Source organism: Salmo salar, chromosome 02 (assembly GCF_965601325.2).
Source record: "Salmo salar chromosome 02, fSalSal1, whole genome shotgun sequence".
NCBI lineage: Eukaryota > Metazoa > Chordata > Actinopteri > Salmoniformes > Salmonidae > Salmo > Salmo salar.
Genome location: NC_138292.1, coordinates 65,193,371 through 65,209,413, shown reverse-complemented (window position 1 = coordinate 65,209,413; position 16,043 = coordinate 65,193,371). Strand labels below are relative to the sequence as shown.

The 16,043-nt window shown below is 41.7% G+C and overlaps 1 protein-coding gene and 1 long non-coding RNA gene across 3 annotated transcripts; one reads left to right on the top strand and one right to left on the bottom strand.

Moving 5' to 3' along the window:
* Positions 1-2,720: 2,720 nt before the first annotated feature.
* On the bottom strand, positions 2,721-4,986 carry LOC123730533 (uncharacterized). Of its 2 annotated transcripts, none has more exons than XR_006761988.2 (2): positions 4,856-4,986; positions 2,721-3,503 (listed from the first exon to the last, which is right to left on the bottom strand). It is a non-coding gene; the product is annotated as an uncharacterized LOC123730533 (long non-coding RNA). The 2 variants fall into 2 exon arrangements; XR_006761989.2 differs by having other exon boundaries at positions 2,721-3,498; positions 4,856-4,965.
* LOC106589591 (uncharacterized) lies at positions 3,498-7,215 on the top strand. The gene is made up of 2 exons (XM_014179748.3): positions 3,498-3,709; positions 4,680-7,215. Exon 2 carries the CDS (start codon positions 4,791-4,793, stop codon positions 6,084-6,086), a length of 1,296 nt encoding a protein of 431 aa, XP_014035223.2. The 5' UTR covers positions 3,498-3,709; positions 4,680-4,790; the 3' UTR covers positions 6,087-7,215.
* The last annotated feature ends 8,828 nt before the right edge of the window (positions 7,216-16,043 follow it).

The following is a 16,043-nucleotide window of genomic DNA, read 5'->3' as shown; positions in this document are numbered from 1 at the left end:
AGTTGGACCACAGAGTGAAGGAAAAGCAGCCGCCAAGTGCTCAGCATATTTGGGAACTCCTTCAAGACTGTTGGAAAAGCATTCCAGGGGAAGCTGGTTGAGAGAATGCCAAGAGTGTGCAAAGCTGTCTCAAAGCAAAGGGTGGCTACTTTGAAGAAAATCAAATATATTTTGATTTGTTTAACACTTTTTTGGTTACTACATTATTCCATATGTGTTATTTCATAGTTTGTAGAAACAATATAGAAAATAGTAAAATAAAGAAAAACCCTTGAATGAGTAGGTGTGTTCAAACTTTTGACGTGTACTGTATCTATTATACATGCTGGTGTACTTTTTATGAAAGTGAATTCCATGAAAGTGAATTCATGGAAGGAAGGATTATGGGCTGCTTAACAACACAAAGTAGCTTAGTTGTTCTAAGTTCAGCTAAGTTCAGCAATTTCTTTGGGAAATATTTTCTGATTTTATTGTACAGATAGAGAGAGGATGACAGTGGGGAAAGATGGAAAGAGGTTGTGTCAAAGGACAGTAAGCTGGATTCAAACCTATAGCGACACCGTAGACATAGTAAATGCACATTTGTTCCCCTCCAATTCATATGTACTACACATGTACTACATGCTTATGTACTATACATGTCACCCTGGCCTCTCAGAATAGACGTAACATAGTAAATGTAAATTTGTGTCATGCTGGTGTAAAAGATTTGGAAACAGGCGCAGGAATACATAATCTGGGTTTTTAATACACCCAAAACACTGGGATGTACCCAAACAAAAGAGCGAGGGTAAACCTCGTAGAACGACACAGGACGAGACCCATAATACACAATGCACAAAACACGCAGCACAGGTTGCGACAATACACAGGTACTCACACGACCAACGGACATGGGAACAATGAATCGACAGCCCACTGGGGAAACAAAGGGCACATTTAAGCAAACACAATCAGTGAGGAATTGGAACCAGGTGTGCGTAATGACACAGTTCAGTGCAGCCTAGAAGGCCGGTGGCATCAACCTCCATAACTGGTGAACAGAATGAGCAGCAGTACCGTGGGGATCCTGGATGATTTGTTCCCTTCCAATTAGTATGATATGTTATGTTTGGTCTGGTTACATAAGAAAGAAGGTTACTTAAAGGGATATTTCACCCAAATTACAAAATGACATGTTGGTTTCCTTATCATGTAAGCAGTCTAGACAGGGAATGACAGAAATCCATGCTTTGATTGTATTTCACTGGCACCATTTTCCAAATGCTAATGTTTTAGCATTAGTGGCACAAATTCCATTCATGTCATGGAACCGATATCATTTTTTGTACATAATGTCTAAATCATCTGAATGTATTTCAAAGTCACTTATAGATGATTTGAACATGATGGGCAAAAAATGATAATATCGGTACTATGTACTAAATGCTTATGTACTATACATGTCAGACTGACCTCTCAGAATAGACGGAATTAGTTATGTTGTGTTTGGTATGGCTGCCTACGTCAGCGGGCCTCCTAAGTAGGTAGGCTTGCTTCTTCGGGATCGGTGTCCCTTCCACGGGACAGTTGAGCTAATGTAGGCTAATGTAGGTTGTAAGTAACAAGAACATTTCCCAGGACATCGACATATCTGATATTGGCAGAAAGCTTAAGTTCTTGTTAATCTAACTGCACTGTACAATTTACAGTAGCTATTACAGTGAACGAATACCATGCTATTGTTTGAGGACATTGCACAATTTTGAACATGAAAAGTTATTAATAAACAAATTAGGCACATTTGGGCAGTCTTGATACAAAATTCTGAACAGAAATGCAATGGTTCACTGGATCAGTCTAAAACTTTGCACATACACTGCTGCCATCTAGTGGCCAAACTCTAAATTGCACCTGGGCTAGAATAGTGCATTATGGACTTTCTCTTGCATTTCAAAATGATGGTACAAAAAAAATACAAAAGAAAGGTTGGTTTTTTCTTTGTATTATCTTTTACCAGATCTATTGTGTTATATTCTCCTACATTCCTTTCACATTTCCACAAACTTCAAAGTGTTCCCTTTCAAATGGTACCAAGAATATGCATGTCCTTGCTTCAGGGCCTGAGCTACAGGCAGTTAGATTTGGGTATGTCATTTTAGGCGAAAATGTAAAAAAAGGGGCGGATCCTTACTAGCCTGTGTTGCCTTTGGTCCAATTCAAAAATCACCTTTCAGACTATCCAGCCTAATGGGATTGGTGATCCCAAGACATGAAGATTATAGACAGCATTGGAAATCTGTTATAACGCCAATTGAACCCATTTTACATACTCTGTTATTATCATTAATATTATGTGTTGTTTGGTGTTTACTGTATCTGTATTGTGTGTGTACTGTATATAGACTATGTGTAAATTCCTCTGTCTACAGTCTGTATATTCTGGCTGTATATTTGCTCGCCCTAATATTTAAATGCCCGTCCTAATATTTATATATTTCTTAATTCAATTATTTTACTTTTAGATTTGTGTGTATTGTTGTGAATTGTTAGATACTACTGCACTGTTGGAGCTAGGAACACAAGCATTTCGCTACACCAGCAATAACATCTGCTAAATATGTGTATGTGACCAATAACATTTGATTTGACTTGATTTAAATTCTGGCAACAGGTCAAATTCCTGGTACATGTAAAAGTAAACTCCATTCATAACATAAACTGTACAAATGAATAACAAATAGTAATTGAACTTTTGCTTTAAACATATCTGTACATATTTTGTATATTTTGTTCATGTATCCAGATATACTCACAGTCAGTGCATTCAACTAAGGTAGCCAAGACAACCACATTTACAGTCATTGCAAGTAAACTTTCCTCAATAAAGCAGCTATCATTCAAATCAGTGCTGGTAAGATATGTTCTGTGTATTACACATGGAGGTGAATTCCATGGATAGATGGATAAATGTCAAGTCCAGTTGAGCACTGAGTCAGTGGGCATCCCAGTTCAGGAGAGAGCTCTCAGGTCAATCAACATGAGGGATTGGAGGTGTATGGACAGACAGCATGAGACATCTGTATCTGTAAAACCAGAATCCAACCCATTCTGTTGTACATGTAGGTATTTAATCGAATTATTTCAAAATAGGCATATTATCAGTCAATGTCTTGCAAATGGATATTTGGAGAGACTGTGGACTGGATTTGCAACTTATTTGGAGACATTAACATACAGTAATATGATCAAAGATGTTGAAAACATGGTTGAAAATCAGAGAGAGAGAGAGAGAGAGAGAGAGAGAGAGAGAGAGAAAGAGAGAGAGGTGGATTGGGGTGAGAAAAATAGTGTGTGACGCATAGCAGCTGAAAGCGGATAGGCTCGCTCTGCTGTGACTGAATGGCGCATTGGCTCCAGGCCGAGGGGGAGGCGGCTTTGCGTTCCGTTGGTGGTGGTTCTATTCTATAGGCTGAGGACGCGGGTTCAGGCGAGGTGAGGAGACAAACCAAGTTGAACCTATGCTGGGTGAAGAAACAAATATGAGTAGCGGCAGTGTTCGCTGAGCAGAAACAAGCGCAAAGCGAACTGGGAGAGACGCGCCCTATCATCCAATCTATTGAGCATATGCAGTCTTTCTAATAACATTGTGGCCATTTCAGACCACTTTGAAGCACTGGAGGAGATTTACATGAAGAAGAGGAACTTCATCTGGCTATTTCACTGACAGGTAATCTCATCTCAAATGGAAAAGAACATGTTGATTTATTATGTTATATAGAAATGTGACTAAAATGTGTTTTTTAAGAATTGTATTGTGTGTGGTGCTGAACTAGTTATTTAAGGTGGATAGGGAAAATATAAAAAGTGGTTGATAAAGTAATGTAGTCTAATATTAGGATTTGGCACTATGCAGCATATCAAAACCAGATAAAGTTGATCGTCTCCCTTCGATTCTCAGTTACCCTGCGCATGCTGCCGCGGTTCTCATCCGCCAGTGCTGTTTCTCAGGGACACCGGGTAAAATCATGCATAAATGCATGTCTGTAACGTTGCGTAACGCGAGGAAATGATGACAGGCCTCGGGGCTGCCTTCTCAGTGGGTACACTTAATTCAACTTGTTCAGACTGTGTGTGGGAGCAAATAGTTGTTAAAGACTGTTGCTGTGAAAACTACAGTATTCAGCGTACTGTTGAATTGACAGAAAGTTCACTGGATTCCTTTACACAACCTCTGTTATAGCCTATAGACGCTTTATTATAGGCTTTATTATAGGCTTTATTATAGGCTTTATTATAGGCGAGTAGCCTTGTGTTTGACATTCTTTGAAAATTCCCTCATCCCAATAAAACATTCAGGAATGTATTACATATACATATATATACATATATATACATATATACATAGTCAACATAGAAATAATAGAATAGTATAGGATAGAATATTCTTCACAAATCAGCAGCTTACTTTCATCCTCAACTTGCTGATATCCATGTCGCAAAATGGAATTGGCCTAGGGATGTGTTTCATAATGACAAATATGTGCGTGTTAACCATCTATGTGCATCTGTTCAGTACACTGTACACTACAGGAATATTTGGAGCTGTGACAGAATGATATAACATTGTGTTGAACTTACATAAGGTTTACTCAAATCTCATTAACCTCCTCGCTGCCTTTTCTCTCTCTGTCCACTAGATGGTGGCATTGCAACGTGAATCACAGGCACTCGAGCCAGCGTCATTATCAAAACAACCAGAGAGTGTATTTCTAAAGTGAGCTATTAAACAAAACTCAAGCACACAATCTATGAGTTTGGCAATTACCCTATCACACCAGGGCTATCCAAGCATGAAATACCATACTAGACCCACCAGTAGCGTCCTCCAGGATCTGTCTGGTGGTCCCTCCCATCTGTTGGGACTGGAAGGCCTGGACCCGAGGCCTCTGAGCGAGGCAATGTCCTTCACTGACGAGGCGGTCTCCATCCTGACCTCCAGCAGCCAGCTAGCCCGTTCCCTCCTGGGCTGCACCTCTGCCCTGAAGCGGAAAGAAAGCCTAGCCGCCACCACTAACCATGCTAACGCTAATGCTATCTCTAACAATGACGGTGAGGATGACTTTGACGATAGCAACAGTGCTCTGCGCCGCAAACGCGAGTTCACTCCCGATGAGAAGAAGGACGACGGCTACTGGGATAAGAGGAAGAAGAACAACGAGGCGGCGAAACGGTCGCGTGAGAAACGACGTGCCAATGACATGGTCCTGGAGACGAGGGTTCTGGGGTTGTTGGAGGAGAACGCTCGGCTAAGGGCCGAACTCCTGGCCTTCAAGTTCCGCTTTGGCCTAGTCAAGGACACCTCCGAAATAGCCATAATGCCGCTGTCCGTGCCTCCCCCCAACCATCTTGAACTGAGGTACTACCTACCCCACGATGATGGTTCCTACCCCAATAACACCGCCGCCACCACCTCCCACCATCCCCACCACTCATCCTCATACGAGGTGAGGGGAACTGGGCTGCCAGCAGGGCGTGATGTGGGCAGTAGTATATCCGAGGACTCTGCTTTCTCCCCTGGAAGCTCCAACATCGGCAGCCCTGTGTTCTTTGCCGATGGACTAGGGGACCACAGCCGAACTTCCCCCAGAACGGTAGAGGAACAGGGGCGTTATGAGCCTCGCACATCCCTGGAGGCAGAAGGACAGTACCACGGCAGGCAGGACTCTAGCCTACCACACAAACTGCGCTTCAAAACCCCCGGTGGAGGTAGCGAAGGTGGGGAGATACCAGCAAGGTCCCCTAATAGTAAACGCCCTTGCCCCGTAGCTACAGTCGGACCAAACATCCAGAGGAGCCAGGCTGGATGGTACAGTCATAGGGGAGAGGGCCAGGCTGCATGGCCCAGGGAGGAGGCCCGTGCTGGGCATGATCAGCAGCACCACTACTCCCCCTCTGGAGGGTCTCCACACAGCCCCACCACTACCACAGACTCCCAGTATGTGGTGGAGAATGGCGCCCTCAAATCCCAGCTCAGTTCTCTATCGCAGGAGGTGGCCCAGCTCAAGAAGCTGTTCTCTCAGCAGCTGCTCTCCAAACTGGTCTGAGGTCAGCTTGAACACACTCACAACCTCACCTTACACACATTTTTACATTTACATACAGAGAAGAGCAACAGAGAGAGGGAGAGAAAGGGGTATAGACTCAAAGAAAGTTACATTCACTTCAACCTGAACATTGACTCTCACAGGACACTTTCACTGTGTCTCAGCTGAACTTGACTCACAGGGCACAGCACTGCCCATTTTTATTTGAACTAGGCAAGTCAGTTAAGAACAAATTCTTATTTACAATGATGGCCTAGGAACGGTGGGTTAACTGCCTTGTTCAGGGGCAGAACAAAATATTTTTTTTACCTTGCCAGCTCGGGGATTCGATCCAGCAACCTTTCGGTTACTGGCCCAACGCTCTAACCACTAAACTACCTGCCGCCCCATTTAGCTCAAGCAAACAGCTACATCAAGTGTGATGAAGCTGAGCGAACCATATGACAACCTGAAAACTACTTCAATAACACATTCTCCAGATACTACGATACAGTGGCCTTCACCACTATAAAAGCACACCAGCACAGGAAATACCAGTTACAATAGCAATCAGCAGTCAAAAGCAATACTTCAGGATACTCTGTTTGATTTACAGTACTATAAAACAGCATTTATGGGTAACTTATATGATACACATTTTTGTATTTATATATTTAGTAATTTAGCAGACACTCTTATCCAGGGCGACTTACAGTAGTGAGTGCATACATTTTCATACTTTTTCATACTTTTTCTTATTATATCTGAAATACTCTTTTTTTTTGTAGACTGATCTGTCCTATTTCTTTGATAACGTTTCACATTCTTTCTTTAGAGACTTTTATTGAACAGGTCTTAAAACACTGGATTACACTGGTAAACACGAGCACATGCAGCGGTACACACACTGATGTCATAGATAGATCATTTGTAAACCCATTCTGTTTGTATTATTACTTTACATGTCTGATTATCCTGCTGCTGTAGGACATGGTATTCCTCACCTCGATTTGTTTCTACACAGTTTGTCTTAAACGGTTTGGCTAAAAAATAGAAAAATAACAGATTCTATGTACATATTCTTTCATTTCAACTGTAAGTAATGTGATATACTGGACATGTACGTAAATAAACCGTTTTTCCTAATCAGTGTTTTGTGTCTATGAGTTTCTATTACGTGACTGACTAATACACGTTTATGATACTTTATTACGTGTGTCTTACACGGCTAGTCTCACATCCACTATTCTCTTATAAATGCAGGGAGTCTGAAGTTACTAGTAGCCTTGTACACGTGGTTACGACCCCACACGCTCATATGAAGTGTTCTCGCAGCACATGACGAGTAGTCTCCGCTGAGTCATATGAGGGCTCGAGATAGAGAGTTAAAAAAAACATGATGTATTCCTGAACAAACCAATGTGTTTCTACTGTGCTAAAAGCATGCATTATAAAGATCCACCAACACAAAATACATCACTAACAGCTGATCTAAATGCATTGACAGTATACACAGACCACCTTTCCACCTGAAGTGTTTAAGTGCTTTACATTGTAATGGAGGGAAATATCCTCATCCACTATAAATATATATATAGCAGCCTTCCCACCCAGCTCGTGTTTTCTGCATCAGTGATAGACTATAATGGTGCTCTTTTCCAACCCTCTATATATACACTACTGTTTGCGTGCCTGAACCTAATGAGACAGGCAGGGTCCCCAGTGAGCTACAGAGGCCTTGCATCTCTCTCGCTCTCGCTCTCTGTCTCTCGCTCTCTGTCTCTCGCTCTCTGTCTCTCGCCAACGATGAACGGGTGATTTCTTTCTCCCTCTACCTCTCTTTACCTCCCTCCTCTATCTCCCCCCTCTCTCTTCTTACTTACTCTCTCACTACCTCCCTCTATTCCCATCCCTCTCTCTCCCCTCCCTCACTCTCTGCAGCTCTGTGATGCACTAAGGGTCACTAGCACGACACGGCAGTGCACACAGCTGAACAGAGCAAGGCGTTAAAGAGGGGAAAAGGAAGGGTTCTGTAGATACAATGCATCTCTACAATATTTACATGAAGGTAAAGTACGGGCAGTGCAAATGTGTTACAATAAAATATGATAAAATGGATAAAAATGGAGATTGGGGCATAATCTAGGCCTCCCTCTCTGCTCAGTGATGGGGATGGGATGGGGGGAGAGAGTGGGTCTCTGAGTGACTCATATGTACCACGTCAGCAGCAACACACACACACACACACACACACACACACACACACACACACACACACACACACACACACACACACACACACACACACACACACACACACACACACACACACACACACACACACACACAGAGAGAACAACGTCAGCAGCAGCAGGAGGAGAAGCTATTTTAAGCTTCAAGGAGAGGACAGGATATTGATTGGCCATGTCAGGACGCACTTCTGGACCTGAATATGAATGGGACGGAGAGAAAGAAAGACTTAGAGAAGAAAGAAGGAGAGGAAAGGAGGGGTAGAGAGAGAAGAAGAGTAGATAGAAGTAGGGAAGTCAAAGGAGGGAGGGGGAGAGACACTAACACAGGAGATATGAAGATAGTGTAGAAGACTATACACTTCGTATAGAGTAAGAGATGCTAACTGTTCACGACTGGCTCAGTGATATTCAGAGATACACCCAGAACAGGTCTGGAAGCTGTTGTTCTTCAGTGAACAAAACCCAACACCAGGTGGCATCCGGCAGTCTCTGTAGCTGAACGCTTCACCCACAGCAGAAATATCCATTGAGGTTCTCAAATCGAGTAGTTCATTCTCTACAGTGTATTTGTCAGAACACATGCCTCATGCCACACCAGTCCTTATCGTTCCAGTAGTAGACTCTCTACAGTGTATTTGTCAGAGCACATGCCTCATGCTACACCAGTCCTTATCGTTCCAGTAGTAGACTCTCTACAGTGTATTTGTCAGAACACATGCCTCATGCCACACCAGTCCTTATCGTTCCAGTAGTGAGCCTGGTTACTTAGACGTATTTAACGTATTTCCTACGTATTTAACGTATTTCCTGGCATAGGTTTATTATGTTTATATTCTGGTTCTTTTTCTCTCATCTTTCCTTTTTCACTCTTTAAAAAACATTAGTGTGAGATAACTGGTGATAACATGGAGAGTGTGAGTGAGACACCCCAGATATTGTTTTTGACAGGCATGGACTCCATACATGGTAACCCCCCAGTTCACTGAGTCTACCTCTGTCTGTCTCCTCCCCGCCTGCCTAACAATAACACTGAATAGCCCAATAGATACACATCAGTTGTTTTGTCTACTCTACTCTACCCCAATCCCCAACACCCCTCCCTCTAGTCTAGTCTACAACCAACCCCCATTCCTATAATCCATAGACCATACAGACAGTCTGGTTGCTGGTTGCTAGGCAGACGCTGGCTATGACGGTTGCCAAGGGAACACTGTGCAGCAGACGCAGCTCTGGGGGGAGTGCGTTGGGGGTTGGGTGGTTGTTGTCGGAGTAGAGGGGGTAGGAGCTACCAAGTTTAAGGTCAACGTCTCCCCAAGATTGTCTGACTGACGGCAGTGTGGTAACAAAGAGAGGGGGAGGGAAGGAGTGGGAGAGAGGAGAGGGGAATGGAAGGAGAGAGGGAGAGGGGAATGGAAGAAAAGGGGGTTGGAAGGAGGGATGTATATGAATCTGTTCTTTCTTAATCCTTTCCAGTTGATTCCTCTATTCCATGTTGCCAAAGGGGCTTCTCCATGGCATATGTAAAAGCAATTATGTAACACTGTGAAAAAATTTGACTCCAGGTTTGACACTGTTTTAATGAACATACGCACACTACAAAAAGTGGCAAGAAAAAGCATTTGAATTGGCATTGGAATTGAATGGATTCCAACTGGATATTGGAGTATAGAGTCAGATCTACTGTAAGATATCCTTCTCTCTTCTCTGTGTGCGTAGGGTTAATAAGAAAGATGATTAACCAGCGCAGAGGACGTTGGAGTAAATGATGAGCTGACCAATGTTATAGTCCATAGAGTTCAACGGGTTAAACGCTCTACTGACACTGATAACGATACTATTCACGCTTATGGCCTTTCCTCTTTTGTCTTACAGAGATAGAAACTCTCCTCAACACTACTTGTCGGAGGTTTATTGGGGGCAATGAAGAGATTACCATTAGATTGAAGAATGGCACTGTGTGTGTGTGTGTGTGTGTGTGTGTGTGTGTGTGTGTGTGTGTGTGTGTGTGTGTGTGTGTGTGTGTGGGATAGGCATCAAGTAATGAGCATAAATAAGTAAAGACAACAGCCAAGGGTCCTCAAAACTATTTGATGTTCGATGTCTGTGGAGAGTAGGATTTCTTTGTGTTCATGTGTCTTTCACCCTTGAAGCGCAACAGGTCAGTTCTCAAATTCCATATATCCAAAAATGCTTAAAGGCAATATGATAAGAAGTAATTCCATTTTCCCCCATTTTCATAACTCTGAAATGGGAGATCAAAGGGACAGCAGTATTGTATTAGAGAAAATGTGAGAGAATAACCACTTCTATTGAATGTGTGATAACCTTCTTCCATTGAAAACAACATCATTGCTTTCTCCAGTGGCTGTTATTTCCTTATCTCCAAGGTCATTCTGAATGGCAGGCCTGCTCTATGATACAATAGAGAAAACACTATGGACCGAGAATAAAAACCCATTCAGAGTTTTTTTTTACATTTTTAATTTTTTAATTTCACCTTTATTTAACCAGGTAGGCAAGTTGAAAACAAGTTCTCATTTACAATTGCGACCTGGCCAAGATAAAGCAAAGCAGTTCGACACATACAACAACACAGAGTTACACAAGGAGTAAAACAAACATACAGTCAATAATACAGTAGAAAAATAAGTCTATATACAATGTGAGAAAATGAGGTGAGATAAGGGAGGTAAAGTTAAAAAAGGCCATGGTGGCGATGTAAATACAAGTGCCAATAGAATAACTGAAGCTGTCCTTGACTATAGTTATCTATCACCACGGACATCCAGAGAGGCTCTTGATGCTGTTACAAAAATCTCCTTGGAAACAGCTTGTCTTATGACATAAAATGGAGATTCAGGGCTCAATCGTTATGAAATAAAACGGAGCTTCAGGGCTCAATTGTTATGACATAAAACGGAGCTTCAGGGCTCAATCGTTATGTTCCCTATGTAATCCAAATGAGAGTCCTAGCGAGTCAAATCTACATTGAGTGTATAAAACATTATGAACACCTTCCTTGATACACAAGAGAAACTGTTGAGCATGAAAACCCAGCAGCGTTGCAGTTCTTGGATCTTTCAAACAGGTGCGCCTGGCACCTACTACCATACCCCATTTAAAAGGCACTTAAATATTTTGTCTTGCCCATTCACCCTCTGAATGGAACTCATACACAATCCATGTCTCAATTGTCTCAATGCTTAAAAATCCTTCTTTAACCTGTCTCCTCCCCTTCATCTACACTGATTGAAGGGGATTTAACAAGTGACATCAATAAGGGAGCATAGCTTTCACCTGCTCAGTCTATGTCATGGAAAGAGCAGGTGTTCTTAATGTTTTGTACACACAATATATATATACACACTACCGGTCAAAAGTTTTAGAACACCTACTCATTCAAGGGTTATTCTTCATTTTTACTATTTTCTACATTGTAGAATAATAGTGAAGACATCAAAACTATGAAATAACACATGGAATCATGTAGTAACTCAAAAAGTGTTAAACAAATCAAAATATATTTTATATTTGAGATTCTTCAAAGTAGCCACCCTTTGCCTTGATGACAGCTTTGCACAGTGTTGGCATTTTCTCAACCAGCTTCACCTGGAATGCTTTTCCAACAGTCTTGAAGGAGTTCACATATATGCTGGGCACTTGTTGGCTGCTTTTCCTTCACCCTGCAGTCCGACTCATCCCAAACCATCTCAATTTGGTTGAGTTTGGAGGATTGTAGAGGCCAGGTCATCTAATGCAGCACTCCATCACTCTCCTTCTTGGTAAAATAGCCCTTACACAGCCTGGAGGTGTGTTGGGTTAATGTCCTATTGAAAAACAAATGATAGTCCCACTAAGTGCAAACCAGATGGGATGGTGTATCGCTGCAGAATGCTGTGGTAGCCCTGCTGGTTAAGTGTGCCTTGAATTCTAAATAAATCACAGACAATGTCACCAGCAATGCACCCCCAGACCAAAACACCTCCTCCTCCATGCTTTACGGTGGGAAGTACACATGCAGAGATCATCCGTTCACCCACACCGCGTCTCCCAAAGACACGGCGATTGGAACCAAAAATCTCAAATTTGGACTGTAGACCAAAGGACAAATTTCCACCGGTCTAATGTCCATTGTGCGTGTTTCTTGGCACAAGCAAGTCTCTTCTTCTTATTTGTGTCCTTTAGTAATTGTTTCTTTGCAGCAATTCGACCATGAAGGCCTGATTCACACGGTCTCCTCTGAACAGTTGATGTTGAGATGTGTCTGTTACTTAAACTCTGTGAAGAATTTATTTGTGCCAGTTTCATCATAGCGCTTGATGGTTTAGCGCTTGATGATTCCAAATGTGTTATTTCATAGTTAAGATGTCTTCGCTATTATTCTACAACGTAGAAAACAGTGAAAATTAAGAAAAACCCTTGAATGAGCAGGTGTTCGAAAACTTTTGACCGGTAGTGTTATATATATATATATATATATATATATATATATATATATATATATATATATATATATATATATATATATATACAGTACCAGTCAAAGGTTTGGACACAATTACTCATTCAACTGTTATTCTTTATTTTTACTATTTTCTAAATTGTAGAATAATAGTGAAGAATTCAAAACTGGCACCTACTACTATACCCCATTTAAAAGGCAGCCTTTACAGTTGAAGTCGGAAGTTTACATACACTTAGGTCGGAGTCATTAAAGCTTGTTTTTCAACCACTCCATACATTTCTTGTTAACAAACTATAGTTTTGGCAAGTCGGGTAGGATATTTAGTTTGTGCATGACACAGGTAATTTTTCCAACAATTGTTTACAGACAGATTATTTCATTTATAATTCACTGTATCACAATTCCAGTGGGTCAGAAGTTTACATACACTAAGTTGACTGTGCCTTTAAACAGCTTGGAAAATTCCAGAAAATAATGTCATGGCTTTAGAAGATTCTGATAGACTAATTGACCTGTGGATGTATTTCAAGGCCTACCTTCAAACTCAGTGCATCTTTGCTTGACATCATGGGAAAATCAAACGAAATCAGCCAAGACCTCAGAATTTTTTTTTTAGATCTCCACAAGTCTGGCTCATCCTTGGGAGCAATTTCCAAACACCTGAAGGTACCACGTTCATCTGTACAAACAATTGTACGCAAATATAAACACCATGGGACCACGCAGCCGCCATACCGCTCAGGAAGGAGACGCGTTCTGTCTCCTAGAGATGAACGTACTTTGGTGCGAAAAGTGCAAATCAATCCCAGAACAACAGCAAACGACCTTGTGAAGATGCTGGAGGAAACAGGTACAAAAATATCTATATCCACATTAAAACGAGTCCTATATCGACATAACCTGAAAGGCCGCTCAGCAAGGAAGAAGCCACTGCTCCAAAACCGCCATTAAAAAAAAGTCAGACTACGGTTTGCAACTGCACATGGGGACAAAGATCGTACTTTTTGGAGAAATGTCCTCTGGTCAGATGAAACAAAAATAGAACTGCTTGGCCATAATGACCATCGTTATGTTTGGAGGAAAAAGAGGGAGGCTTGCAAGCCGAAAAACACCATCCCAACTGTGAAGCACGGGGGTGGTCGCAACATGTTGTGGGGATGCTTTGCTGCAGGAGGGACTGGTGCACTTCACAAAATAGATTTTTTTTCTGAGGTCTTGGCTGATTTCTTTTGATTTTCCCATGATGTCAAGCAAAGAGGCACTGAGTTTGAAGGTAGGCCTTGAAATACATCCACAGGTACAACTCCAATTGACTCAAATTATGTCAATTAGCCTATCAGAAGCTTCTAAAGCCATGACATCATTTTCTGGAATTTTCCAAGCTGTTTAAAGGCACATTCAACTTAGTGTATGTAAACTTCTGAACCACTGGAATTGTGATACAGTGAATTATGAATGAAATAATATGTCTGTAAACAATTGTTGGAAAAATGACTTGTGTCATGCACAAAGTAGATGTCCTAACTGACTTGCCAAAACTATAGTTTGTTAAGAGGAAATTTGGGGAGTGGTTGAAAAATTAGTTTTAATGAGTCCAGCCTAAGTGTATGTAAACTTCCGACTGCAATTGTATATATCCAAAAAGGTAGAAGTTTGTGATGCTATATATAACCCTCAAAAGGGGGGAAGCATATACAAAAAAAACAGATTAATGATATGGTTATAAGCATCATTTTGAGGATTATACATGTTTAAGATGTATAACACATCACCTAATAGGACGAAGTTAGGGATTTATTGACTAATCTCATTATTTTATCTAGAGTGATTAATTTGAACACTCAAGCCCGTTATGACACTGGCCTGCTGGCCCCCCTACCTCTGAGGAAGCACAGTTCCCGCTCAGCCCAGTCAAAACTGTTCGCTGCTCTGGCACCCCAATGGTGGAACAAGCTCCCTCACGACGCCAGGACAGCGGAGTCAATCACCACCTTCCGGAGACACCTGAAACCCCACCTCTTTAAGGAATACCTAGGATAGGATAAAGTAATCCTTCTAACCCCCCCCCCCCCCCCCCCCTTAAAAGATTTAGATGCACTATTGTAAAGTGGTTGTTCCACTGGATATCATAAGGTGAATGCACCATTTTGTAAGTCGCTCTGGATAAGAGCGTCTGCTAAATGACTTAAATGTAATGTAAATGTAATGATTGATGAGTTTAGTTTGAATGTATATTGAAGCGAGCTGAATTGGGATAAACACTTTTTCTTATACAATATATCTCTCTCTCAGCTCTGAGTGCTTTTGCTATGAAAAATGACTTGCGTTGCATCCCAATGCACCCTTTTCCCTATGTAGTGCACCTTTTTTGACCAGAGCCCTATGGGGTAAAAAGTTTTGCAATATATAGGGAATAGGGTGCCATTTGGGACGCACCCTTGAAACAATAGCAGGTTGTAGCTGTGATGTAATTTTAGTTGTGTAATTAATTGTGTGATGAGGCTGATGACCTCGTCCTTGCGTTAATTCTCTCTCTATGCCCCCATCCTGGCTCTTTTATGCACACACACCTATAATAACACACACACAATGCAATGATACACTTCAATCACATATGGTATGGCATATCTTGTATAGAATGTTGTATCTTGCACACAAACACACACACCTTGTGAGGACTTTTTGGGGACGAACAATTGATTTCCATTAAAAATCCTATTTTCCCTAACCGCTAACCCTAAAAGTAATCCCAAACCCTAAATGTAAACCTAAATCCTAAACTTAATCCTAACCCCAACCCTAAACATAATTCTAACTGTAAACCCTAAACCTAAAATACCATTTTTGCAAGTAAAGCAAAATGGCCTCACTTCTCTGAATTGTTGTTGGTTTACTATTCTTGTGAGGACTTCTGGTACTTACAATATAATAAAACGTGTACACACACGCACAGGTAGGCTAAACAAACTTTAGGCTATTTGTCTTCACCTCGCCCTTTGGGCAACCTAACCAAATCTTTGACCGAAATCTCATTCTGATTCTGTCTGGCGCTAGTCAATTCAGATACTACTGGTCCGGTGGCCCGGTCCTGCCAAATTGTGTTGCATCAGGTCGAAGCAATAGGGATCTGTACCGTGGGGGCAAACAGGGAGCGCGCGCGCCAACAAAAAAGACGTGACGAGGCAGCCTATGAGCTGTTACGCAACCACTGACCCACTAACACACATTCTAGAGGGGAGAGGGAGAGAAACTGGAGCAAGC

Excerpts from the sequence above, each read along its gene's own strand:
- LOC106589591 (XM_014179748.3), top strand. The coding sequence starts at position 4,791 with ATGAGTTTGGCAATTACCCTATCACACCAGGGCTATCCAAGCATGAAA.